Raw genomic sequence first — 27650 nt, 5'->3', positions numbered from 1 at the left:
ACGGTCCTCAACATGCTAACAAAATGACATGTGTACAGCCAAGATCAGCAATTTTATCCTGGGCAGTCGGAAGAATTGAACCTTCCAGATTTGGAAAATTGTTAAGATTCAAGGGGCTCTTGCAAGACTTGTGCCACAACTCTGGATCCATTGATGATTGCACAGGATCACTAAGACAAGGAAAGCCACTTCCATAAATCGAGTGTCCATGTCCCATATATAACCTCCAGCTCCCCTGCCTAGCACAATATATCGAAGTGTCCATGTCACCTGAAAGCTAGCAAAGATTTTGGAGCAGAGGTGCACAAAGTGAGAGCAATCACAACCAACAAAGACACGGGGCATTTGTTAACGAGGTTCGGCGATGTGTGCCTACGTCCCCGGGAGCCGAATTGCGGCGGCTCCATCCGTATATTCTTTATCCACAGTTTGTACATCTACATTTAGCTCATGTACGTTTAGCTCATCTACATTTATATTTCTGTACACAACAGAGCTGCCCATGAGGATCACTTCCAGTTCAAGAGAATGTCGCTGTTCATCTTATCGGATATGGTTGAAGCTGTTGAACATCCCAGTGTGGGAAGAAGCCTTGGCTGCAGGCTTGGCTACTTCAGGAGTGCCGAACACGTTCCAGAAGCGGAGGGTCTCATCTGCAGCAGCTGATGCCACCGTGCAACCATCAGGACTCTGCAGTTTCACAACATGAGAATGCCATCAGGCAATGAACAGATTAACAAGTCGATAGTATCAGTAAAAAGATGGTGAGAAGAATTTTGACCTGAGCCATGAAAAGGACACGGGAGGTGTGGCCAGTGAGTTCAGCCATCTTGACCATCGAAGGGTACTTCCACAGGGTCAGTTGGTTCTGCGTGAATCCGTGTGAACTCAGCAGCTCCCTCTCATTCTTGTTCCAAAGAAGAGCGCACACCTGTGATCCGGTATCAACAGAGTTCAGGCATGCACCGGTGTGTGTGTTCCAGAACTTGATGCACCGATCACTACCACCACCGCCAGTTGCCAGCAAGTTGCTCTGGAATGGGCACCATGCGAGCGCTTTGACAGCAGCCGTGTGGTCCTCGAGCCTGTGCAGCCACTGGTTGCGGCCTGCAGATGGCATGGAGGACGCCATAGACACATCCCAAATGTGCAGAAGGTTGTCGTTGCCACCGCTTGCCAGTTGCTGCCCCGACCCAGACCACTTGAGCCCACACACCTCCTGGCTGTGCCCCTGGTACGTCTGCACAGCATGGTCCCTGATCCTTACGTCATTGTTCACGATCCTACCGTCCATGCCGCCAGTCGTCAGGATGTTGTTGTTCCATGCCAGTGAACCAACCCGTGACTCGTGCACACCCTTCAGAGTTCTCAACTGTATAGAAAGAACAAAGTAATTTAGCATTCTGTTATTTCTAAAAAAAATAGCATTCTGATCAAGCTCGACGGGAGTCAGGACACAAACAATTTTCGATGTAGACAGTACACTAACCAGTCGACTGGAGCTGGTGTCCCAGAGCTGGATGTCAGACGAGTTAAGCCCAATGGCAAGATGCCGGCCATCAGGGGCCCAGCTGACGCTGGTGATGGGTCCGTTGTCCTCGTCGACTGTCACAAGCTCAGATGTGGATCCACTCGAGGCATCCCACAGGTACATCGTGTCGCCCAGCGCAATGGACAGTACGTTGCTGCTCCCCCAGTCCATTAGGTTGAGGTAGTAGTCATCGACGAGGTCTGGTGCGTCCAGAGTCCTCTCGGCAGACTGCACATAGTTAAGCCACATTAGCAAGCACCACCAAATGCTACTGCATCTGCCATCGGTAGCGTCTTTGCATAAGTAGAACCACAAGCATGTGCATACCTGGGGAATGTAGCGCCTCTGCTTGGCCGGCTTGGCCTGGTGAGAAGAAACCGTGTCAGCAGCCAAGGTGTTCTCAGGCTCCGGCGGCTTGTTCCTGAAGGCGAGGATCCGTGTCCGGTTGTTGAGCAGCTTCTCCGCGAGAAGCCTCCTGTACGCCTCCTTGGATGGGGACGCCGCCATGTTCTCCTTGTCCTTCTTGGGCTCGGTGAGCAGGTAGTGCGCCATGTCCATGTCCATCGCTGACCTGTTCGGGATGAACCTGTCTCCCTGCAAGCAGAGAAGGGGGGAAACACCCGTCAGGCATTCCGTCGAACAGCCTACGCACACACCTCATCTACATGGTGTAAGAGCTAAGAAGTAAGAACTCACGTAGCACTTGGCCGACGGGTCGCGCGAGGAGGTGCTCAGCGATGGCATGTAGGGGCGGGATCCGGCCTCCTGGAGGGGCGGCCGCTGCACGGCGGCGCGGCTCTTCTCGGAAGAGATCGAGCGGGATCCTGCATCCATGGTTAGAAGAAACAGAAGTACAGAACACGATAGCAAACAAAAAAGTAAGGGCAACACGAAAGAAGACGAAGAATTAAACGCGGATTAAGATCGATCGAACAAAAATTAACACGCGAACAAGATGATCTGATGAAACGAGGAACAGCGAGGGATCTCTAGAAATTCGGCGGCGGCGAGCAGAGGGAGGGAGAGAGAGAGAGAAAGACACAGATTGCTTTGTGACTTGTGAGCTTTGAGATTTGATTGCGAGATGTATTTGTAGGGAGAGGGGGGGGGGGGAGAGCAGCCGCCAGCTCGCAACGGGAAGAGAGAAATATAGCCGTTGAAGGCGAGTTCGAGGGTTTGGTGCGGGTCTCTATGGGCCTTACCGCGTGGGAAGTGGCACCCTGGTACTCCGTACTTCTTTGCTGGGCTTTACGGGCCTGGCCACACCACCGTTAACGGTCCGTCACGCCGCTTCTGTTTGCAAAGTTGCAATTCTCTTCCGCGTCTTCGACTTTTGGGCTTCAGGCCATGAGAGTAGAGATTCAATTCGGGTAAAAAAAACATCTAAAAAAATTCGGTTTTAAAAAAGGGACTTCGATTGCACTAAAAGAAGAGAGTAGAGAGTCTAATAAGAAAGCTAGCAGTCTTTGCTTGAGTAAAATACACCTGGTCCATGAACTCGGTAAAAATGAACACTTTAGTCCACGAACTCAAAGACGCACACTTAAACTCTTAAACTGAAACTACCGTGTTACTTTAGTCCAAAAACGGTTCGGCGAGGCTTAAACACGCTACGTGGCCGTCACGTTGGCTTCGGCGACCACTTCACCGGCGTCATCTCGTCAAAACTGAGCGTTGTGAACTTGATAGCAACCTTAAGTGAGGCGGCTACTGCAACGACATGGTTCTCAGGCCCCAGGATCCCTGTCTGGGCACGGCCGACTTGCCTCTCGCTGGCGGCTCGGGCATGGTGATTTAAAAAAAAAAATCCTAAGAAAATCGAGTAGCAGCCCGCGGTCCTGGCCAAAGCCGACGTGATGGCCACATGGCGTGTTTTACCAAGTTCATGGGCTAGTGGTATATTTTACTCTCTTTGCTTTGAGCTGTTATTGGCAGGTCACCATGTTTGGTACTTTCTCCAATCCATAAAATGTCAGGAATTTTGTATTGTACAAAGATTGGTACCGTTGTAGTGTGTTTGTATCCTTATGAACATTATGAATGAATAACATAACTCCTTCATTTTAAAATAATAGAGGAAGAAAAGTGCTCTTTACGAGTGAAAAATCGAGGGTGGTTCCAAACTCCACTTGCCTGCTGGTCGTCTTGCTAGAAATTATATATTTCCTATTTACAGTGGCGGAGCTAGCACATTCAACCTCGGTAAAGTCTATGTACTTCCTCACAAGCTAGTTTTTTTTAACACAAACAGTAGAAGAAGCTTTATTATGGTATATTAATAATAATAATAAGTATGTTACATTTTACATATTTACAATCAGGTACATGCCCCTGTTATTAAAAAAAGTTCTATCAAAACTGCAAAATAAGGTTTAAGAGATTGAGAAACCCTAAAGCCAAGCAGAATTAATTTTGAAGGAAAATTTTCCAGTCAGAGTTGAAAGCTAGCCTTTGACACTCAAAGAAAAGCTGTTTCTAATCTTCCAAATATTCCAAACAGTTAGGGAGAAGACTTAAAAAAAAAAGATTGTTGAATTGACGTTTGACTTCTGGAAGGGCTTCTAGACAAGAAACATTATCATGGCACTGAATATTGAGGTGTCGCGAGCACCTAGTGCTAAATGAGCAATTAAGGAACAAATGATCCAATGTCTCTTTACTATCTGAATTGCAAAGCACACAAATAAGATCTGAATCGATATTCTAGTTTTTTCTAGAGAGCATATTCTTTGTATTCAACCTATCACCCAGCAGAAGCCAAACAAAAATCTTGATCTTCAGGGTAATCTTGGATTTCCAAATCCAAGTGAAAGGCATAGAATTTACTGGTTCTGAAGAAAGAACCCCATGTAGGAGACCAGACATTAGCTCTCAATTGTTAGATATCAGCATTGATGATCAACTCTTCCAAATCCTGCATTTCAACTAAAGCCTTAGGCGAAATAGGAGTGTAAGAACTAGCCCCAATGGAGCCAAGGTTCTCAACAGAAATGAGAAAAGGCATGCAAACTTATCCTGAATGTTTTCCTCTGTCCAAAAGTCATTCCAGAGAAGGATAGTGTCTCCCATTCTAGGTTTACAACAGCTAATACCTCTGAAGAGAGGGATTACTTTCAAAATTGCTTTCCGCCAGAAAGACCCCATAGGTGCAGCTACCTGAGGAGCCACATTCGGGTAATAAAATTCCAACAACAACTTACGCAGGGAATGTCATCCTTGTTAACTCACGAGCTATTTTTTGTCTGTGTAACACAGGTTTAAGCCCGTTTTAGGGGATTCCTTGTAGGTGAGCCGCACTTGTTAGGTGCAACATCGACATAAAACCGACCAACCCGACCCGTTTCCTTTTGAGAGAAGTGCACATATTTTTCAAACGGGCAGGTCAGGTCGGGTTTGGTGGCACCTGACAACTAAGACCTGCCTGTAAGGAATTCTGTCAAACGGGATTGAAGCTATGTTTTGGGGTTTTTGAGAGACGTTACAAAATTGTGTGGTTATGTGAACAAATTGGCAAACATTGCTCAGCGAGACGACGGCCCCAAAACTGTGATTTTGTGAAATTTATTCTCGTTACGTCGCAGTGTAATATTTTTGCTGAGGTGCATACAAATTACTGCATAACGTCCTCAAATCAAACTCGGCGTGTCTCATTTTTCACATGCACATGCGACTTCAGTGAAACCAGAATACTGGCCCGTTCAGTCTCACAAGCGTATAGCTACGAGTGTGTGAGTCATGTACACCAACTTCTGGTTGTACCGGTATTCGCGTACGTGTACCGATCGACCTGGAAACCCGGAAAAACGTAGGCGGAGGCGCCTCCCTCGTCAACCCGGCGCATGGACTCCTCGTCAAGCGCCGGCGAAGCAGCGCGCTATGTCATTGCTACCGCCCGCGCCGCTCCTGGGTTCGGTCCATGCTAACCGGTCGGTCCGTCGGTTGCCGGTCTCTTCTCCCTTCTGCAATTTCTCCTTCCTCCCCCGCACGCGGACCACACCAGCCAAGAACAAAACCGCCCCAAAAGAAAAGGAAAAAGAACGTCTTTCTATTTCTCACTTTATTTTTTTCTCCCTCTCGTACAAGTAGGAGGAAGAAAACATATTCCGGAGGCGCGGCGGAACCGTTCGCCGTGCCGGCAGCGAGCCCGCCAGCACACCGCCGGAGCCCCTACCCAGCGGAGGGTGTGGGGAAGGAGCAGAGGAGGAGGAGGGGGAGGAGGGGGAGGAGGAGGACGACGACGAGGAGGCTCTAGGAGTCTCGCGGGAGAAGCTTCTAGAAGCTGCCGGAGGCGGAGCGAGGGCGAGGGCTGCGCGATCTCGCCGGAACTAGCAGCCTGAGGAGGAGGCGCTGGGGAGGGAGTCTCCCAGATGCCGGCGCCCTCCTTGATTTGAATGGAAGGCAGATCTCGAGGGCGAGGGAAGCTTCTAGAAGCGGGTTGAGGAGACACGGTTAGCCGTTAGGGTTTGCCTTGGCGGTAGGAGGCGGCGGGGCGGGATGGGGGGAGGCTCGGAGGGAGGAGGAGACGGGGAGGAGGGCTGCTGCAGCGTCGGGGACACCTCGCCGGGGACCATCGTTTGGGTGCGGCGGAGGAACGGGTCGTGGTGGCCGGGCAGGATCCTGGGGCAAGACGAGCTACCACCGTCACAGATCATGTCTCCAAGGTCCGGCACGCCGGTCAAGCTTCTCGGCCGCGAGGACGCCAGCGTGTGAGTTTCCTTCCATTCCCCTGTTTGCCCTTTGGGTTTAGTCCTGAAGCACACTAATTGTTAAGTTCAATTGGCCGTTGTTTCTGATGCATTTGTGACGCTGAGCTATTTCTTTTCTGGAACTGGGATGGAAGAGACAATGGGGATGTACTAGGGCGTCTGATTTTCCATGCGAAGCTCAGTACTAATTTATTTGTTTTATGTATGCATTTTGAGAGGAATCTAGAGTTCCTGTTCATAGGATGTGTTTTGTCTTTCTCGAACACACCAAGCCATGTCATTTTCATTAAGAAGAGAAATGCTAAGATATCATCGATAACAACAGTATAATGAACATGGCAAGCAACAAAAAGAAAAACAACCTAGTGACCTGGACCTAGAACCGCATCAGGCAAAGGATTGGGAGAATTAAGCTCTACCCATGCAAGCAGATCCAAGACCACCCACACCAACAACCCTAGCTAGCCATGACCTAGAACTGCACAGGAATGCAAAGTTGGAATGAGCCCTGCCCATGCCAGCAGATCCAATGCCTGCCTGGGAGAGGTGAGGGAACGCTGCCAACCACAAACACAGCCACCACAGAAGCCCTGCACAGCTTCAAGCCAAGATGACGAAGAGGCTGCGCACAGGATCCCATCAACCGCTTCACACCCGCTGCCAAGCACCTTGGAGAACGACCGCAACATCAAGACCGTCCTGGACTTACCCACCATCACGCCAAGAGAGGAGGGTCAGCAAGTGGGGCAGCATCAGGCCGGAACTTCATAGAATGTGTTATTGAATGTTATATGTGAAAACTTGTACTTGTGTTCCTTTTTGTCAGAAATGTGCACAACTGTTTTCATTGCATCCTGTAGTTGTATACTCCTATATAGCAAAAATCATCTGATTTACAAAGGTTGTATTGAATAAAAAAGATAGAATAAGCAATATGAATTATTTCTTCCCCTTCTGAATTGAATAAAAAATTGAGTAAACAATATGAATTGTTTCTATGTTCGGTTTGTTCTGCAGGATTTTATTTTATGTGTTTGCATTATAGGAGTAGAAAACAGATGTTGGCTGTGCTAGAAAATTCGATTTATGTGGGCTAGAGGGAGGATTTCACAAACTTTCCAATCTTCTAGTCAAGTGAAATCATAATGTTTAATATTTTTCAGGTACTGCTAAGCATATTTATTGGAAATTTTCTGCTAGCTGTTTTGATAATATTCTGGAATAGCAGCTAAATATTTATTACGTTTGAGTTCATTCACAATTCTATTTCTATAAAATCATGTTCTGGATGGATTAATAGTGGAGCAATATAGTTGTATTATCTGTTATTTTCTCAGAATATGGAATGACGTCATGTAATTTGATTTTCCAATCGTTTGATGTTTCTGACACATTCTTCCTTACATATTAACTTTAGTCTTTTTTTCTTCATAGTGACTGGTACAACCTTGAGAAATCAAAGCGTGTTAAAGCTTTTCGGTGTGGGGAGTTTGATGCCTGTATTGAAAGGGCAGAGGCTACTCAAGGTACTCTTGCAAAGAAAAGAGAGAAATATGCACGGAGGGAAGATGCTATCCTTCACGCTCTTGAATTAGAGAGGAAACTGCTTGCGTCTAAGCATCAGACTCAAGGTTTCAGACCTGCCTACTTTTCTGGTAAGTCCTCCTAGATAGCAGAGTTGAGTAACATTTTCATGCTGTTAGTTACTTAAATGGTCTGCATGAACTTCAAGGCCAATATATATTGTAGCTCAGCTCTGCCTATATCAAATGCAGCCTGCACAAAACATCGCAAAGACCTTGGAAGTACTCGCTACAAGAGCAAAAAGAGGAAAAGGAAAGATGTATCTGCTCTCCCTGATACAAAAAAAGAAGCCGACCAGTATTTTCTGCATGCTGGTTCAAAGAAAAACTTTTCAGGGTCTCTTTCTCAGGGAACTACTGAGAATCTTACCAGTAATCACCTCGGCGACTTATCCAATGCGAGACATATTCAGGGAGGGGCCAGTTCAGAGAGCAAGGAGAAATATACAGTTGTGAAAAAGAACAGGTCGGATGGAAGCGATTTTGATGAATCTATTGAAAAAGGTGTCAGGCGCCGGCCACTTGTTCAAGTTCTGCAGAGTAGTACAAAATTACCGCAGCACTCACGGCACAATGATGATTATGGGGCCATCTTAATTGGGGCAGATAAGGATCCATCACCTGCCACCTACCGGGCTAAAAGAAGTAGATACACATACCTGCCTAGTGATTCTGGTGAAACTCATAGTCTTAGTGATCTACCTTCTGCACAAATAGCTTCTACAGGAACCGATTTTGAGACGGAAAGTTATCTCCAGCATCCAAATTGTTCTTCTGAGGAGCATACATCTTCAGACTTTGTTGAGAAGCACATATCCGAGTCTTCAGAGAGGGAATGCTCAGAAAGTGAGACAGAAGATGATGCCGAGCTTTTGCAAAGTACGTATGTACCCCTTTCTTAATGTTCCTCCTTTCATTGTTTCGCAGTAGGAAGGTCTGTGAATTCCCATTACCAAAAATGCTAGCATGTAGTTTTTCATCCCTTGGCGACTCACGATACTGTCATCAAACACATTAGAGTATAGCATAATCGACCTAGTGTCAAATCCCACCTGCAAAACACATTTCAAAATTAAATAATGTCAGACCCAAGAGTGACATTTCACAATTTTGCTTTTGACCTACCTAAATACCAAGTGGCCAACCTACCTATATATCCCCTTGGGTACTTCAATCATTCGTTAAAGGAGGTGTTTCTTTTTATATGGACATCCCAGGCTTCCAGCTCAGGTGCACATGATTATGTGCGAGGAAGACATGTTGGAGCTGTGCCTATGTTCAAATGTCATCTATTTACGAATGTAGAGGTTGTCTAATTGTCATGACTCATGATCAATTACTCAAATTAGAAGGGGCAGATCGACAATAATGCAGTGCCATTGGATGGTACAATGTGATTTCACGAGACAAGCATGTTTAGAAGGCATGACCTTATTTGAATATAAGCCATTAGATGGAGGGATGTAGGACGGAACACGAACACGACTAATCTAATAGCACTCTAGATTTCAAAGTTGCAAGGACAAGTCATCTGGTGTAACCAAGCTTTGTCTATATCTATATAGTATGCCAATTTTGAAATTTGAAATCTTAGGATCAAGAAGCAATTTCAGCCGAGGAGTGACTCAATCCTAGGACTGGTATCGCTGTTAGTCACAGCTACAGTGATTCTACAGTATCCCTCCCAGTGCCACCGCATCATTCGAGAACTGCCGTCTGTGTTGTAGTAAGTGCTCACTGCTGCTCCGCCTGTTACCTGCCCCATCCATGGCATCACCGATCCGCCGGGTCGCTGCCACTGAAACTCTAATTAAATTGTCCTCAAGGTGCATCGGCGCCCATCCTCAATACACGAGCTAGAATCACACTAGAGGGGGAGGCAAAATTCTTCCCAAGAAAAGAGATAAGGATCTAAGTCGCAAAACAAGACCAACATCACCAGGAGTTGATTGGAAATGGCCGACATCGATATCTGATGTACAGGTGATGAATTGGGTGTGAACATGGGCGCAAAGCAGATTGATTGTTTTTCATATATTGACTGGAGAAGAGGGTTGGGGAAGAAGCAGACTCGCATTTGTGGGGTTGTGCGGGTGAAGATGAGACGAGACGAGAGAACTAAACGAAAAGAATGTGTGTGTGCCTCAGGACAAACTTAATTAGGAAAGTTACAGAATTTGGTTAGGAAAATGGCATATACTTTCTCTTAAAAGAAGGGAGTGAAATACTCTTTAGGAGATATGTATACTTTCTTTTTAGAGTAATGTCCATTTAAATTCTAAAACTTGAGCTTGTAGGCACTGTCCAACTCAAATCCCCACTTCCTAATCCCTGTCATAACTCTAACCCCTCTAACCTGGTTAATCGAGACCGAAAACCGCAACGATTTCGGGTGATCTTTGTGGATCACAACCAGATCATCTTGTCCGATACAGCCTCGAACCTAGCCCTCTTCTGAAAATTTGGAAAAAGGAATCATTTCAGCACACTGAGGATTCAGACAGATCCAGAGACAAAGGTTTTGTCTTTCTGTTTTTTATATCAAATCGGCAACCATTTAGTTCATTTGGACAGAGCATTATGCCATTATCTCTCAGTACATAGTGGAAAAGAAACGGACCAGGCCGGGATGGTTCTGCAGCTGTTGTAATTGCAAAGTTTTTTTAAAAAAACTTAAGAGACCTGCTTTATTATACCTAGGCAGGTAAAATGGAGGCATGCATGGGCTAGGACTGAGATTTGCACACTTGGCAGCCATGCTGACTCCTGCCACATCAGCAAATCCAGCCTCAAAACTTCTTTTAGTCAAATGGCTGGATTATAAAGGTTAGGTTTCAAATGTAAGGGATTAAGAGGTGGGTTTTAGTTAGACCTTGCTGCAAGCTCAGGGTTAAAATGGCACATTGCTGTACCATTTTAAAGTAGAAAGTGCCTCGCCGTTTTGGATTAGGGAGTGCCTATTGCACACGCAGCTGAAATTCTTTTATGTTTTAGTCAATTTCCATAACTCGTTTATCCTCATATCATGGTCCTCCTAATCGCAACAAATAATATGGGTGAGATGATTGACTGAAACTTAAGGTTTGAGATGATTTTGCATTAGCGATTCTGTTTGGATTAACACCAAACCAACGCCATCGACACTCTACTCCATAAATAACTTGTACTTCAAATTTCAGTAGTTTTTTTTACTGAATTTGCACACGTGAATTGTAATTTTAGACTTAGTAGTTAGTACTATGCATTTTGAGGTGATTGAGATAAAAAAAAGAGTGCATCTAAGAATCTGTAAAAACATCCAGATATTATAGGTTTCTTTGTTAAATGAAATTGCAAGAAAAGTTGGAACCTAAGCAATTGAGAATAACATTTGAGGCACCTCCTGCTAGTGCTTACTCCCTCTGATCCTAAATTCTTGACTCAAATTTGCCCAAATATGAATGTATCTATTCTTAAAAAGCGTCTAGATACATGTAATATTTCGACAACAATTTAGGATCGGAGGGAGTAACATAGTATGGAATAATTATCTTTGTTATTTCTTTATAAAGTTCCTATGCGCATAATTATTTGTACTTCTTTTTACTAATGGCTCTTGGCTCGCTCTTGATGAGTAAGGTATAGCTAAAATACACAAATGCATATGTTTTACTAATGGCTGATTAGTGTTGCATGCATCTTTTTAGCTTCGGTGCTGCTTTCCCTTCTTGGCTCGTATGACAACAAGCAGTTACCATAGTTAAGCTAGTTATGTTAGATGAACCCCGCCAAACATGGAATCTGGGCATCACCTGGTTCAACAAGGAGATGGCCAGAAAAAATTAGATAATTATTCAAAAAATGAATAAAACATGCTTTTGTTTTGATATCTGTTTTACTCTAGCTAAGCCTTCATTACTGAGGTTCAGATTCTTTTACTGTACTTTAAATTTTATGTTCTGTTTTTTTGGAATATATAAAGTTCTCTTCCCCTTGTTTGATCAACCTTTGTTGTGATGGTTTAATGAGCAGGTGCTAATATGATTCTGCCTCCAGAGTTACGTCCCCGTGATCCTTATTTCCTTCGGGCTTCTGACAAGTTTGGACATGCGGATAATAATGGTGATGAGGCGAACTATTCTACGTATTCACATCAATTGAATGAATCAGAAGAAGAGGATGGTTATTCTGAGCATGGTGTCTCTCAGTGGCATATGAAAGGTAAACGTAATAACCGTGGTGCAGTGAAGAGATCAATGCCTATGACAGATGGAAATTCTTGTTTGGACAAACCCAATGGTCTCACAAAAGGATCTGTGTACAAGACAAATGGTATAAATCATAGAAAAGAGAGTGTGCAAACATCCAATCAGCAATTGCTTAGGCACCAAATCAAAGAGGAGTCCAACTATGATTCTGATGAAACAGATTTATTTGAGGACACGAGCCGTACAGAGGTTAACTTGTATCATAGTAGAACGTACCCGTCCTCCTTGAAGGCTACTAGGGATCTTAGCCGGAGCTACATTTATTATGATGACTACGAAAATGATTCTTCCAAGATTTCTCCTGTTAACTGTGATGCAGGTCAGATATTTCGTGTTGATCGGAATGCATACTGGGACAGACCTTCATTTTACCAAAGAAATTACAGTTCACGCCTTGGTGGCTTGGGCCCAATGTTGTTTGATGTTGACTTGAAGGTCCAAGCCAGCTACCATGGAGAGCATGTTCCTCTTGTTTCCTTGATGAGCAGACTGGATGGCAAAGCAATTGTTGGGCACCCCATCCAAATTGAAATACTTGAAGACGGTACCACTGATCACCTGGTTTCTGGTGGTGATATTAGTATGGAAGAGAGTACAGGAACTCCGCCTGCTTGGCGTACAGGCAGGAGGACTGCCATGCAAAGAGTTCCCCGTTCTAATCCTTCAGGAGCATCATTGGATGGTGACAATGAAGGCGGGCTTGCATATCCAGACTGGGAGATGAAACCAGTAGTCAGAAAATACTCAACATCAAATCACCAGGTTAAGGTTAATAAGAAAATCGTGTCAAATCCTAGGAGAGCATCGGTGTCCAAGTCTCAGAAGAAACCATCTAAGAAAGCAAGCTTATCAAGCCAAAAGGTCAGAACCATCTCTTCCATTTCTACTGGAAGAAGGCAAAACAGAGGTGGTGGTCAGCATAGCCGCAGCAGCATTTTTGGTGGCTTGATCAAAGCAGAGGGAACAATTCCCCTAGTAACATGTGTCCCTGCAAAGGTTGTGTTCACTAGGATACTGGAAGCAGTTGGCAGGCCACTTCTGACTGTTACTCACCGTGTTAGAATGGATAGTCATGCAGTACAAGATCCATCATAGGCATCAACTGCAATGCAAAATATGTTTGGTACTGGTGTCCTCAAGTTTCATGTACATTTATGTTAACTGAAGAGACAAGTTATTCAGTCATTTGGAATACACCAGTGAGGAGGACGATTGACATGGTTGTTTCATGATAACACGTAACAGCTGCACTCATCAACATTGGTGAGTAGTGACAACATGTAAAGAGCAATGGCACTTATATACTGTTAACTGGAGGTTGAGATCAATTAGGCTCTCAACACGAGTACTTCTTGGTTCTCGCACAGCAGTCGAGCCAGCGACTCCACCAAGCGGGGCATCCTTGGAAGGGTGACTAGTGGTAGTGACCACCGCTTTTGGCATTGCTGTCTCCTGTAAAGTACTAACCTACGCATTTTAGGATGTCTATCTATATAAATTTATGCATCATCTAATAGTCAATAGGCCATAGGTTTCCTGATGTCATGTATAATTCCTCAATTGTAATCTGATCAAATCTACCTGTTATTTTGTTGTGGAGGATTAATCGGTTCATCAAGTGTAACTGTGTAAGTTCAGAAGAATGTGTAGCAAATCGATGTAATATACTACCAGAGAACAATTACACCAGATGATGTCAACAGTGTGGTTTTCTTTGTGAAGTTTCTGTGATTACTATGTTCAAATGATGACGTCGACTATCATGTGACTTCATCTTCACACTGGTGTAGATGTTCTGGGCTATAATATCTTGCCCATTATCTACCCTCAACAGGTGCCGTTTCGATATACTTCCCATGATGCTCTTCTTGCTCTCTTAAACTGGCATGTGCATTGGCACGTTGGATGGGACGGGAGTTTTGGAATTTCTCTGTCCTGACAAGATATGGCATGTCTAGGCACCGCCTCCTGAGCAGGGCAACATCTTGATACGCCCTCTGTGCATCTGTAGTCCGGACGTACGAGGAACATGCAAGACCAACAGAACATCGACGGAAGCAGGCTTCGGGACAGAGAAAGGCTGTGTGCGCTCGTTTACGTCTTAATTTATAAAGCCGACAACAATGCATGTTCTTTTTAAAAAAAGCCACGCAAGACCGATACGTGAGCTGTTTATACGGAGCAGCAGGATTTTCTGTTGTTGCGAAGGTATCGTTGTGAGATCGAGATAGGCAATCAGAGGGGGTGAATGATTGCGCGGAAGCAAATTAAAACTTTTTCCGAAAGTTCAAACCCTAGATCACCTTTCTGTCCGTGATAGTAAAACAGCCGTAACTTTTGATTGGATGAACAAAAAAATACGTATGAGTATGCAAAAGAAAGGTTTGAAATTATCTAACCAACGCAACAAGAATAAGCTCAATTGGACTTACCAATCAAAAGATATGATCAAATCAGTAACAGCTGGCAGAAAGTTACGAGAATTAATCTATAATCGATTTCGAGGAATAACAGGAAAGATGAAATAATCGCGATCTTCCTTGATCTCGTGGTAAACCTGCAGAAAAGTATTATGAACTCGTGGTAAACCTGCAGCAAAGTGTTAGAAAGATCTACCACGAAGAATCCACGAAGATTCGAGAAGAACAGAGATAACACAACCAACGAATCTCTTTATTGCAACGATGTCGATCGATTACAAAAGATGCAACCATGCATCTAAGAACTCTCCAAGAATTGATCTAAATCCAAAGCTCTGAGTTCCCTCACGTCCTTGCTAAAACCCTAGTTAGGATGTCCTCTATTTATAAGAGAAAATTCGCGACCCTAAACCGAGTCCGAATCCAACACGAACTCCTCTGTCTCGGTCGGTATTTTTTCTGTGGGGCCCGCATACGACCTCGGATTGAGATGACTCCAAAAGCAAAGTTGTTCGTCTCGACGACGCGCACAATTTTCATGTGGACCATTTTTTCATCCGACACCATCTTGATGACGCTACTGTTTAATTTTTAAACAGCTCTCATCCAGCCACGGCTGAACCTACATATCTTCACGTCGATGCCACTCCATGCCATCAACTCTTCTTGTGATGTCTTCAAAACTCGACCATCACGTATCGAATATCTCCAATACCGTACATCTCCGGTATAAACAACGTACGACAAACTGGTGCCCTCTCGGATCATCGTAGCCTTCACTTCCATTGTTCTTTCGCACGAACGTCCCGCATGACCTTGATCCTCGATCTCAGCTTCTTCCAAGCTTCATCCCTCGATCCCGTCATCGACCACGTTCCTCTAGCTCCGGCAACACCTGAAAGCGAACACACAAATAACCAATACGAGCACAAGTCCACGACTTAACTCAGGGTAAGTTCCACACAACTCACGCCATGTTTTCACATAAGAAACTAATGGATCAACACACCGCTAGCAAAGCACTAAGTCCAAACAAGATACATGTCATCACATAAATATCCATATTATCCAAAGTATCCACATCAATGTTTCATCTAAAACACTTGCCAATGTTACACATCACCTATGATTTCACAATCGCGCCACGTGAGCAAGTTCAAAGCCCACCGGCCATCGCACGAGATGGGGATTGAATGAAAGGCAAAATTGGTACTCCCTCCGTTTCATAAAAATTGGCACGGTTTTATACTAGAACTAGTACAAAGCCACGTCAATCTTTATGAAACGGAGGGAGTAAGAAGGATCGATCAGTAAGATTTCACTCGGAAAGGAAGAAACACATATAGGCCCAATTTAGGCTAAACTAGTTTGGAAGGGTAAACTTATTTATTAGGAGTCTTCTCTCGGAAGCCGGAGGAGGCAGCTTCTCACAGAAGCCGGTCCCGAAAGCAAAAGAAAAACATAAATTTACCATTTGTAAATATAGCACCGGTAGATGTTCAACAAGTTTTAGTTGGTGTAACCATGCTCTAAGATGTAGTGTGAACAAGCTATTTAAAAGGATTGTAAAAGTTGCAATCCCAAGCTCAAACTAATTGAATTTCTCTAAATTAGCTTGACTTTTTTTTGGAACAGCATGTGCTTTTTTCGAAAAGAGAAAAGATCCCCGACCTCTGCATCGATCGATGCACACAACCAGAAACATGACATGTGTCGTAACAATAATCATTTCTAATTATGATGATGCTCTCTTTCTCACCAACCCACGCAAAGTCCTCTTCCAGCCTTTCATTGACAAGATCTCCTCTTTGCTGGCTGCATACAAAGCGAAGATGCTCAACAAAGGAGGAAGGATAACCATCCTGCGGTCTGTCCTCTCCTCGATCCCCGTTTTTCACTTGACTGCCTTGGACCTGCCGGTGTGAGTCATCAAAAAGATCGACAAGTTGTGTCGAGGTTGGCTCTGGAAAGGTGAGGACCCTTGCTCTGGAGCGAGCTGCATGGTACGTTGGGAATCGGTGTGCAGGCCCAAGTGTTTAGGCGGTCTCGGGATTATGGACATCCACAAATTTTTCACTTGGCAACTGGTGCAGCACAGGGTGCCTAATGCAAATTTTTCGCTTTCCAAGAAGGGCATCCCCAGTGACAATGGTGTCCTTTTTGTTTACATGTCATGAAAACTACTGATCATATTTTCATATCTTGTTGTGTTGCCCGACAGGGGTGGAGCTTGGTCGCCCATTGGACTGGGATTCTATTATTCAGCCCTGCATCTTGGCTTCTTGATAACCCAATTGAGCGTTGATAGACTCACATAATTGATGAGGCGAAGCAATCAATGGATAAATTCAAGACTCATGGGGCGGCGTCCCTCTTCCTTCTATCCCTCTGTGCCATCTAGAGGGAGCGAAATAACAAAATTTTCAATACCAAGCACTCTCCGGCTGCGGGGTTTTTGATGGTTATTCTGAATGAGTCAGCCCTCTGGGGATTAATCGATAGTAAAAGCATTGGAGCTTTGTTCCATGAATTAGTTGTCTTTTTTTTTGTTCTTCCTGTTTTTCTTTTGTAACTGAACTTTGTTTTTCTCGATCGTGTGTCTACCTTTCAATAGATCAAGAACACGTTGCGTCTCTTCTTAAAAAAAATGATGATGTGTGCTAATACCATTCGACATGCTTAGTTATATTTTTATCGGTTATAAAATAATACTCTTGCCTTGCAGTAATAAGATTTTTTTGCTAAAGTGGACTCTTCTTGAACTAAATTGACATAATTGGCCTCCTTCTGAACTCAATGACAAAAATAGACTGACGATGAGCTCATCCAAAGGCGGAATCATCTTTCCGCCAACTGGATAGACACGTGAGAGAAGTATCCAAACATCCACGGAAGAATCGATAATCTAGTATTCTTGGCTTTACAGGATGTGTGTGTACGTACTGTGAGGGCTTACTACGCCCAGCATGCCTTCCGCTTTGCAGTTGGCACGAGGCTCTTCCTGCCATTAAGATGGTACAAAGTAACAGGTGTCGCTTTTTAAGCTTTTCACCAGCCCATTTTTAGCTTTTCGTTTTGGACAGGATCATAACTGTCAATTACATTCAGGAGAGGGCCAAAGGAGAGGAAAACTCGAGTAATAAACATAAGTGCCGAGGTTTGGAGAATCCGATAAAAGTATTTCCCTAAACTAGAAAATCTTTGCTTGCGTATCGATCGACCGTGTGTTGCCTTGCCTTGCGTCGCAGCTGGCCACGTGATTGAGTGATTCCTGGTCCAGAATGATCGAGACGTGCCTGGACTGGATAAGAATTTTTTTGTTTTACAAGTTTGAACACTTCGAGTTGGGCGCTTACGGCAAGGCCCCACCACTATTTCCAAATTTGTACCGCGAAGCAAGAAAAAGGCAAAACAACCGTCAACACCTGCCAGCGGCGTCAGAGAGAGAGAGAGCGCTGCGGCCTCTTCGTCGAATTCCGCTTCCACCGCCAGATCGGACGCTGCCGCGATCCCATCCATCCGTTCCCAAACCCACCACGCGAAAGCCGGCCCCGAAAATTCAAATTTCGAACGCCTCGCCCGTTAGCGGCACACCCCTCCCCTCCACTTCACTTTAAACCCCGAAGCCCCTCCCCTTCTTCTCCCCAGATCCCCAATTCCCCAATCCCGCAACCTCTCCCATCCCAAACCCTAGCGGGCACACAGCCTCTGTGCCGCCATGGCCGCCGCCGCCAAGAAGCCCCCGCTCAAGTCCAGCTCCTCGCACAACTCCGTCGCGGGCGGCGGCGCCGGGAAGACCATCGAGGAGATGTACCAGAAGAAGACGCAGCTGGAGCACATCCTCCTGCGGCCGGACACGTACATCGGCTCGGTGGAGAAGCACACGCAGCCGCTGTGGGTCTACGATGACGGCGCCATGGTGCACCGGCCTGTCACCTACGTCCCCGGCCTCTACAAGATCTTCGACGAGATCCTCGTCAACGCCGCCGACAACAAACAGCGCGACCCCAAAATGGACTCCCTCCGGGTCTTTATCGACGTCGAGGGCTGTTGTGTCTCCGTATACAACAACGGAGACGGCATACCCGTCGAGATCCACCAGGCGGAGGGCGTCTACGTGCCGGAGATGATCTTTGGCCACCTCCTCACTAGCAGCAACTACAACGACAACGAGCAGAAGACAACAGGAGGGAGGAACGGCTACGGTGCCAAACTCACCAACATCTTCTCGACGGAGTTCACGATCGAGACAGCTGATGGGCACCGGCAAAAGAAGTACAAGCAGGTGAGATCATCATCGTCTTCTTGAGCGTTTTCAGTTGGATACGTTTTGCGGTCGTGTTTTGGGATTACAAATGGAGACATCTGACAAATCTGGTGATATTGGAGCGTGTATGAGAGATTAGAAATGTTTGGCTTTGGAGACGTAGATTTATTGGTGTGCCATGTCATTCTAATTAGGTTCGGTTGGTTCTGACCACTTTATAGATCAGAATCGGGTGATATTGGAGCGTGATACCAGAATAATATTGGAGTATATTACTAGTTCAGTATCTGGGTTTGCTCGGAAGAAAATGATTAAAAGCTTCTTTTCTGTGTAAACTGGATGCACAAGTTTATTTATGTATTTACCACTATTACGAACCTTCTTTTGTGTCAACAGTTTGTAGCATCGGCAAGGTTTACCATGGAGACATATATCTAATTTAATAAAACTGACTATTGCTTTTGTTCGAAATGGATAAAACTGACTATTATTTTGAAGTAACTGGTACACTCAATACTAACTAATTTTCTTGTATGTTTAACGAACGGCCGCTGACATCACAAAGTGCATGATACATCATGACATGCCTCCTTGAATAATTGTGCAGGTTTTCTCTGAAAACATGGGGAAGAAGTCGGAGCCTGAGATTTCAAAGTGCAAGCAGTCAGAGAACTGGACCAGAGTTACTTTCAAGCCCGACCTTGCGAAATTTAACATGGCCCATCTGGAAGATGATGTCGTGGCACTCATGAAGAAGCGAGTAGTTGATATGGCAGGAACCCTTGGCAAAACCGTGAAGGTTGAGTTAAATGGCCAGAAAGTGCCAGCAAAGAGCTTCTTGGAATATGTGAATTTGTATATAGACTCGGCTTCCAAAGATGGAGTCAAGCTCCCCAGGTTTTATGATAGTTTTGATCAAACAGTAGCTTTGGTGAGATATACATTAAAGTTCCTACAATGTTGTTTCTAATCATTTACATCCGTTTTTCTTTCAGTATTTACCAAAAAGTAAATGATCGGTGGGAGGTCTGTGTGAGTCTAAGCGAAGGGCAGTTTCAGCAGGTAAGGTGGACTATGTTCCTGTATAGCTCCCTTATTGTGTCATGTTGTTCGTCACACATTTTGTCTGGTTACAGGTCAGCTTTGTAAATGGAATTGCGACCATAAGAGGTGGAACACATGTTGACTATGTTGCTAACCAAATCGCCACCCATGTGATGGCCGTTGTGAACAAGAAGAACAAGCAAGCTAACATGAAATTGCACACAGTAAAGGGGTATTTATGGGTGTTTGTTAATGCGCTCATTGACAACCCCGCCTTTGATTCACAGACCAAGGAGACCTTGACCACTCGTCAGGGAAGCTTTGGGTCCAAGTGTGATCTCTCTGATGATTTCCTTAAGAAGGGTATATGATGAGTTAACTTCGGTACCTCAGTTTTGTCATGTGTGGCTGCACCACTAATACAAATTTTCATTTCTTACAATTGCAGTTGCTGACTCAGGTGTTGTCAGCAATCTCCTTTCTTGGGCTGATTTCAAACTAAGCAAGGAACTCAAGAAGACTGATGGGAGCAAGAGGTCAAATGTACTCGGCATCCCTAAACTTGAGGATGCAAATGACGCTGGTGGGAGGGACTCTGATAAGTGCACCTTGATCCTTACTGAAGGAGATTCAGCAAAGGCTCTTGCTGTAAGTAACGCGAACCTATTAAATGCCATAGCGCACACTTTTACTGTCATACTGAAGAGTTCTGGTTTTCTTCTCCGCAGATGGCTGGCAGAGGTATTGTAGGAAATGATCACTACGGTGTGTTTCCTCTCAGGGGTAAATTATTAAATGTGAGAGAAGCAACCCATAAGCAGATGATGGAGAATGCAGAGATCCAAAATATTAAGAAAATAATTGGTCTGCAGCATGGAAAGGAGTACAATAGCACAAAAGACTTGAGATATGGCCATCTCATGATAATGACAGATCAGGTTTGTCTAGCAACATCTCCAAATTTTTCTTATCTAGTCAAACTCAAGTTGTTTCTTGGCTTTGAACATATTAAATTTCAGGACCACGATGGTTCACACATCAAAGGCTTGCTGATCAATTTCATTCACTCATCCTGGCCATCTCTCCTAAAAGTCCCATCTTTCTTGGTTGAGTTCATCACACCAATTATCAAGGCAAGTGAATTTTGGTTCTTTTGCCAGATACGTTCGTACTGAAGATACAATGATTATTCATAGTTCGTTACTAAAACTTTTCATTTCAATCGTACATTCCTTTCATATAAATCATATATTTCTTAAGTGCAGGCAAAAATAATACTCTTTACTTTTTGCTCAGGCAACCAATAAAAGGAGCAAATCTGTAATTTCATTTTACTCAATGCCAGACTATGAAGCATGGAAGGAGAGGCTAGGGGCAAATGCAAGTGCTTGGTCTATAAAGTACTACAAGGTATTTTGTTCTTGCATTATGGTTCACATGATGGTATTTTCTTCTCCTTTATTTATTTTTGGCGGAGGGAATTGTGCTAGGTGTGGAGACTGCAGTTGTATTATGTCTTAACTGACTTCTCGATTGTCCAGGGGCTGGGAACCAGCACTGCAGACGAAGGCCGCGAGTACTTTGAAAAGATTGCGCATCACAGGAAGGATTTTGTCTGGGCGGATGACAAGGATGGAGATGCTATTGAGTTAGCATTCAGCAAGAAAAGGATTGCTGATAGGAAAGACTGGCTAAGCAATTATCAGGTTAAACCTTGTATCTTTTCTCAGGTTGGTATTGGTATCTTGTATCCTGTATCTAAATTAATGCACAAATCCATTTCCAGCCTGGAACTTGCCTTGATCAACGCGAGAAACGCATCAAGTACAGTGATTTTATCAACAAAGAGCTGATACTCTTCTCGATGGCAGACCTTGAACGGTCAATTCCTTCAATGGTTGACGGCCTTAAACCAGGCCAGAGGAAGATTTTGTTTTCCTCATTCAAGAGAAACTTGGTTAAAGAAATTAAGGTGTGCCATCTCGTGGAGTTTTTTGAATTTGCGTATTTGTGATTATCATGGCATATTTCTAAATTGTTCCCTTATTGCTGACAGGTGGCACAATTTATTGGTTATGTGTCTGAACACTCAGCATACCACCATGGGGAGCAGAGTCTAGCAAGTACGATTCTAGGAATGGCTCAAGATTATGTTGGCAGCAATAATATAAGTCTATTGGAGCCCCGTGGCCAATTTGGCACCAGAAATTCGGTGGGCTAATTATTTAAAAGCCAAGTACCACATGACCTTGTTCTTTGTAACAATTTCTTCTAATGCTCTGTAGCATATTTATATTCATTTCAGGGGGGCAAAGATGCTGCCAGCGCGAGGTACATCTACACCAGATTGCCTTCTATCACTCGCATAATTTTCCCGAAGGATGATGATGTTCTTCTGAACTATTTGAATGAAGATGGACAGTCAATCGAACCCACCTGGTAATATTAACTCTCGGAACATTAATGTTGCATGATTGAAATAGATTACCTTATTGTCCCTAACATGTGCCACCTTCTGCAGGTACATGCCAATCATTCCCATGGTTTTGGTCAATGGAAGTGAAGGCATTGGCACTGGATGGAGCACCTATACCCCAAACTATAATCCAAGAGATATTGTTGCTAATCTGAAACGATTACTAAATGATGATCCGATCGTACCAATGGATCCTTGGTACAAGGGGTTCAAGGTGTGTAAATGTTTATACTAGCAAGTTTTGATACACAGATTGTTTGGTTCATTTTGTTCAACACATGGTTTATAGGTGCGTTTTTTCTTCTCATAATCTGACAGGGCTCTTTTGAGAAGACAACTACAAAGGCAGCAGGTGTCACATATACCATCTCTGGTATTATAGAGGCAGCCAATGACACCAAGCTTATAATTAGTGAGCTCCCTGTCCGCCGCTGGACTTTAGATTACAAAGAATTTCTTTTGTCCATGTGTCCTCAAAGTGTGAAGGAAAAGGAAAAAGAGAAGGACAAGAATAAGAACAAGAGCAAGGATAAGGACAAGGACAAGGACAAGAATAAGGAAAAGGAACCACCATTTCTTGAGGTAGTTAATTTTACAAATAGATCATTCTCTTGGGTTAGCAACGTATGGTTTCTCAATCACAGTAAAATTGCAGGATCTTAGGTCTCAATGCGATGATTCCTCTGTATATTTTGAACTTACATTGAGCGAGAAAAACATGGCTATCGCTATGCAAGAAGGCCTTGAGAAGAAATTCAAGCTGACAAACACAATGGGAACGACAAACATGCACTTATTTGACTCGAATGGTAAAATACGAAAATATGACACACCGGAGGAAAGTAAGTATTTAATTTGTTGCTACAAGTCCTTTCTTTTCCTCATGGTTTTATCACTTAAATAAATTATGTGAACTTTTCAGTACTTCAAGAGTTTTTCACACTGAGGCTCGAATTCTATGGCCGAAGAAAGGTACATGTTGACTCCCCCTCCCCCCTGTGTTATTGATTTGTGAACTACAACATTAACTTATTTATACTTTGCAGATAACAATGTTGAAAAATATGAGGGTGGAATTATTGAAGCTTGAGAACAGAGTTCGTTTTATTCGTTCTGTTATTAGTGGCGATATAAAAGTAAATAACAGGAAGAGGGCTGAGCTATTCCTGGAGCTTAAGGAGAAGAATTTTGATGCTTTCCCGAAGAAAAAAAATAAGACAGAGCCAGTTGCAGTAGGAGCTGAAGAAGAAGATGAAGAAAATGAAGAGAGTCCTGCTGAAGATACTGATGGAGTTCTTGGAGGTGATTATGAGTATCTTCTCTCGATGGCAATCGGTACTTTGACTCTAGAGAAGGTGAAGCAGCTCATAGCACAAAAGGACAATCTAGTGAATGAAGTTGAAAGGCTGAGTAAAACAGATCCAAAATCTCTCTGGGTGAAAGACCTTGATGCTCTTGAGAAGGAACTGGATGTAAGTAGAACTGAATGTCTTGCTTGATGTTCTGTGTTTCAGTTGTCTTACTCATCATTTTGATACAGGTGCTTGATGCTGAACTTAAAGCTGCTGAGGAGAAGAGAAGACTGGCAAGGGAAAAATCGACAAAAGATGGTAAGGCATCTAAAGCAGCACCCAAGAGACAGCCAAAGAAGACTGCAGCCAAGTCTCAGAAGGTAGACATTACTGCAAGTGATTTATTTCTTATTGTAGGGAGAACTAGACATTATTGGTTTCTTTCAAGTGATAAAACAATTTAACTTTCCAAGGCAAATTTGGCTGGGAGCGATGATGAAGATTATGTAGCAGCAATTCCCAAACCGGCAGCACAGAAGAAGAAACCAGCTAAGAAGGTTGGGCCCTGACGCAAGCCTTTTCTTTTTCTGTCATAATTTATCTACTGCTTTTACAAGTCAGTCATACATTTTAATAGGCAAGTGCACAGGTGAAAGATGCTGAGGATGAAATTCTTGAACTAAAAGACCGCCTTGCTGCTTCTAATCTTGACTCTTCTCCAGAACATATTGGTAAAGCTGATCTACCTTTCGTTTATGTAGATTTAATTAAGTTTAATTTTACAAACGCTTAAGCTGATGAAGTAACTCCTGCTGCAGACATGGAAACTGAGACTACAGAGGGACCGGAGAAAGGAAAGAAGGGAGTGGATGAACCAAGCAATAGAGGTGCAGCAAAAAAGGCCATGTCATCTTTAGCAGACTGGTCTGACGAAGAAGACTTAACAGCACCCATCCATGAGAGCGAGGACGAAGGGTTTGCCATGGAAGAAGTGCAAGTTGAGAAGAAAACTAGAGGCAGAAAGCCTGCTGCTGAGAAGTCAAAGCCTGCCGTCAGGAAGAGGGCGCCAGCTCAGAGCAAGGGCATGAGGCAGAAAGTGATGGAAGAAATATTCAAACCTACAGACGATAGTACCACAAGTGCTCCTTCTCCTGTGAAGAAAGTGCGCAAGATGAGGGCTTCCCCCTTCAACAAGAAGAGCGGCTCGGTTTTCCAAAGAGTTGCAGGTGCTTCAACTGGAACAGAAGATACTGACGCTCCCCAGTCTGGGAGCTCTGCTGAGCCAGTTGCCCCTAGGAGGACAGCCAGGGAGAGGAAAGCAAAAGCAATATATATCGATTCTGCCAGCGACAATGATGACTCTGAGGACGAAGATGTGCAGGATTTGAGCGATGAATCTGACTTCGATGAGGACGAAGACTAAACCCATTCACTCTACTGCTGAACTCAATTTTTGAGAAATTCGGTAGTTCATTTGGTTAGTTTATAACTCTATATGTTGCATTGATGCATCTCTTGTGCGTCCTGTGTTGTCGAGACATTATGCCATCGATCTGAGGCTAGTGCTTGTGGGATCTCTATGTTGAGTTATGAAATCAATGAACTTGAGGCATTTGATGCATTGATTAGCTTAATTGGTGAATGCCGTGGAATTAGACTTTCCCCTAGCTGTTCAGCTGGCTGATTGATTTCAACTTTCGAGCCAGAGCTGAGGGTTCATGCGGAGTGTGCCTATAGCAATAGCCGAACTTTCTCCTGGCCGATAAGACTTGCTAGTCCTGTAATCCCTGATCTTTTTTTGTTCCACAAGGTGAAAACCAAGAGGGATTACTGCAATGCCAGAATTCTGATCTCTTCTGTTCAAATGTTAATCTTGGACATCCGGTCACGTCGATTTAGGTTCCAGCTCATAGCAGCCAGGGCAACTGGCGCTTTATTTCTGGCTAGTGATGAGATTGAGAGAGGTGTGTTTTCTCTTCTTTTTTTTGCGAGGAATTAGGAGTGCTTTATTGATAGAAATAAAACGAATTACAATCCAAAGCGAGAAGCTCGGCAATACAAGGTGGTGACTCAAGACGCAAAACAGCTGACTCCACATCACTTTTAGCTAGTTGTGCTAGTTCATGAGCAACTCTATTACACTCCCTCTTCACTAAGGAAAACTTAAAACGCTCAGCGTCAGCTAGGATAGACTTCAGATCGAGCAGTAAGTGGCCCCATCATGTCATGTCGTATGTCGATGAACGAAGTCGCACGATGCGTCCTGAGCAGTCACCTTAAATCTCAATAGGCATGTTGATCCATTCAATGGCAACCCACACACCCCAATATCTCAGCTTCTTCCGCAGATGCACAAGTGGATAATTTTGTCCATGCAGAGATGAGCACCTCCCCTCGGCAGTTACAAACGACGCACCCGGCGCATGCCATGGCGGACGTAGCATCAAAGCTTGCGTCTGAGTTGAGCTTCGCCCATCCACTGTCCGGCGCCTTCCAAACAGGAGCTGCCGCAACAGGTTTAGCCGGCCACTGAGTAAAACACAAAGCCTTTCCTTTAAACGAGGTATATGGGCATGAGCTACGGCATCGGAGAATCGCAAAGAATGTTTTTCAGTGGCACTTAGGGCGCAACAGAGGTTGGGGAACCAAAGGTGACGACTGACAAGATTGGCGGATGCAAATTTGAGGTCTATCTATAGAGAGTTGGTAGCCAAGGCTACCGGTAGGATCACGGCAAACTGATTCCTCTGCTAAGTTGCTTGGGGTTGCCACCACGGGCTCGAGCAACAGGATGTGCCATGGATTCTGGACAGTACTCGGGTTCTCTATGGTTTTAGACCGTCGGTCCCAGTACGGTTTGATGGAGCAGCCGTTCCACGTTAACACCGTTGTTTCGATACAAAAGTAGACAAGTAATATGGGTTGGAGAGAGTATTGTATTAGCACAAGACGCACACAACAAACAAGTACATTTGTCTTTTCTATACCTTGTTTGACTCCCTCTCTACTGCCATAGCACATGCCCGCTCCCATCACCTTCCGTCCTGTGACGGTGGGGCATCGCGCGGGTACCGCAAGTCGCTCTCCTACGCAGACGGATCCTTCACCAACAGATCGCTTGCCGTCGCAGCACTGCGCCGCCGCTGCATGCGGTGTTCAACTGCATTGCCTCGGCAGACAAGCCCTTCCTTCCCTAGTTCAATGACCCCAGCTTTGTGTTCCAAAAGACACTCAACTCCTACTTTCATCGCCGCCAGGTAGGCTATTGTACAAGGTCCCCAGGAACGACACCGTGTGGTGCCTAACGTTCCGGAACGCGGACATGGTGCCCGATAACGTATGTTGTCATGGGCACCACCACCAGATGAAAGTGTGAGTGGAGAGTATGATTTAGAGCGTGGCCGTGCTGGGCTCGCACCCGTCCGATGCGACGTGGCCATCCAGCCAGCGCCTCGGCCTGATGTTGTAGCGCAAACCCATCCCGATGCCTCTCATGCCTCGGGACGGCCCGAACCGGACCAGACCGCCTAAACCTAAGCCTTTTTTTTATTATTATGAGGCCAACATGTGAGAACACATTCTGCTTTGCACAAGTTTCACATCGTCAATGAACGGACGACATGTAAGTAGATGGACCCAATGATCACAAATGTTTCAATCAACCACAAGAACATACTCAATTTTTTCAAAAGATTAGCTTAGATACATACACACCAATTTCGGTCAAATTTCAAAGCAATCCATCTAAGTAGATGAATGTTAGAAGCATTAAAAAGAAACTAGTAAACCAAAAGTTAAAGAAATAGATCCATTGCAGTCCATCTAAGTAGATGAATGTTAGAGGTGTTAAGATTAATTAATATATGATCAATTAGGATTAATCATTAGTTAATTAATAATTAATATGGCAGTTAACATGTAACAGCTCGCGTCCCAAAAGTCCCAAAACTGGAACGCGAATGCCAAATATTTGGGACACCAATGCATGTATTGGTGTCTCTTTTCCTTGTGTGTGTATAACATGAACATAATCAATAGAAAAGACAGAGATTCATTCTCATTATCAAAAAACACTAGTAAACCA

General features: G+C 44.3%; 3 protein-coding genes across 4 annotated transcripts; 2 read left to right on the top strand and 1 right to left on the bottom strand.

Moving 5' to 3' along the window:
* Nucleotides 1-278: 278 nt before the first annotated feature.
* LOC100835337 (cell division cycle 20.2, cofactor of APC complex) lies at nucleotides 279-2655 on the bottom strand. The gene is made up of 5 exons (XM_010237547.3): nucleotides 2228-2655; nucleotides 1859-2125; nucleotides 1490-1759; nucleotides 782-1372; nucleotides 279-690 (listed from the first exon to the last, which is right to left on the bottom strand). Exons 1-5 carry the CDS (start codon nucleotides 2363-2365, stop codon nucleotides 544-546), a joined length of 1413 nt encoding a protein of 470 aa, XP_010235849.1. The 5' UTR covers nucleotides 2366-2655; the 3' UTR covers nucleotides 279-543.
* A 2905-nt stretch (nucleotides 2656-5560) lies between these two features.
* LOC100840926 lies at nucleotides 5561-13788 on the top strand. The gene is made up of 4 exons (XM_003570120.4): nucleotides 5561-6237; nucleotides 7672-7892; nucleotides 8013-8699; nucleotides 11832-13788. The coding sequence occupies exons 1-4, from the start codon at nucleotides 6026-6028 to the stop codon at nucleotides 13160-13162; spliced, it is 2451 nt and encodes an 816-aa protein (XP_003570168.1). The 5' UTR covers nucleotides 5561-6025; the 3' UTR covers nucleotides 13163-13788.
* A 4323-nt stretch (nucleotides 13789-18111) lies between these two features.
* LOC100839516 (DNA topoisomerase 2) lies at nucleotides 18112-25200 on the top strand. 2 transcript variants are annotated; one of them, XM_010237546.3, is made up of 21 exons: nucleotides 18112-18772; nucleotides 19362-19651; nucleotides 19750-19816; nucleotides 19891-20161; nucleotides 20247-20446; nucleotides 20527-20736; nucleotides 20818-20931; nucleotides 21095-21208; nucleotides 21340-21504; nucleotides 21585-21770; nucleotides 21855-22010; nucleotides 22104-22237; nucleotides 22320-22488; nucleotides 22593-22856; nucleotides 22930-23116; nucleotides 23197-23246; nucleotides 23321-23746; nucleotides 23815-23946; nucleotides 24040-24123; nucleotides 24216-24297; nucleotides 24385-25200. In XM_010237546.3, the coding sequence occupies exons 1-21, from the start codon at nucleotides 18206-18208 to the stop codon at nucleotides 24987-24989; spliced, it is 4473 nt and encodes a 1490-aa protein (XP_010235848.1). In that variant the 5' UTR covers nucleotides 18112-18205; the 3' UTR covers nucleotides 24990-25200. The 2 variants fall into 2 exon arrangements, with proteins under 2 accessions (XP_010235848.1, XP_003570162.1); XM_003570114.4 differs by having other exon boundaries at nucleotides 24204-24297.
* The last annotated feature ends 2450 nt before the right edge of the window (nucleotides 25201-27650 follow it).

This window comes from Brachypodium distachyon, chromosome 3 (genome assembly GCF_000005505.3).
Source record: "Brachypodium distachyon strain Bd21 chromosome 3, Brachypodium_distachyon_v3.0, whole genome shotgun sequence".
Classification (NCBI taxonomy): Eukaryota; Viridiplantae; Streptophyta; class Magnoliopsida; order Poales; family Poaceae; genus Brachypodium; species Brachypodium distachyon.
Note: the sequence above shows the minus strand (reverse complement) of the source record. Positions and strands in the feature narration are given on the sequence as shown.

Excerpts from the sequence above, each read along its gene's own strand:
- LOC100835337 (XM_010237547.3), bottom strand. The coding sequence starts at position 2,365 with ATGGATGCAGGATCCCGCTCGATCTCTTCCGAGAAGAGCCGCGCCGCC. Across the intron at positions 1,373-1,489 it reads ACACCAGCTCCAGTCGACTG|TTGAGAACTCTGAAGGGTGT; the intron begins GTTAGTGTACTG and ends CTTTCTATACAG. Across the intron at positions 691-781 it reads GTGTCCTTTTCATGGCTCAG|AGTCCTGATGGTTGCACGGT; the intron begins GTCAAAATTCTT and ends GTGAAACTGCAG.
- LOC100840926 (XM_003570120.4), top strand. The coding sequence starts at position 6,026 with ATGGGGGGAGGCTCGGAGGGAGGAGGAGACGGGGAGGAGGGCTGCTGC. Across the intron at positions 6,238-7,671 it reads GGCCGCGAGGACGCCAGCGT|TGACTGGTACAACCTTGAGA; the intron begins GTGAGTTTCCTT and ends TTTTCTTCATAG. Across the intron at positions 7,893-8,012 it reads CAGACCTGCCTACTTTTCTG|CCTGCACAAAACATCGCAAA; the intron begins GTAAGTCCTCCT and ends TATCAAATGCAG.
- LOC100839516 (XM_003570114.4), top strand. The coding sequence starts at position 18,206 with ATGGCCGCCGCCGCCAAGAAGCCCCCGCTCAAGTCCAGCTCCTCGCAC. Across the intron at positions 22,011-22,103 it reads AATTTGGCACCAGAAATTCG|GGGGGCAAAGATGCTGCCAG; the intron begins GTGGGCTAATTA and ends TATTCATTTCAG. Across the intron at positions 23,947-24,039 it reads CTGCAGCCAAGTCTCAGAAG|GCAAATTTGGCTGGGAGCGA; the intron begins GTAGACATTACT and ends TAACTTTCCAAG.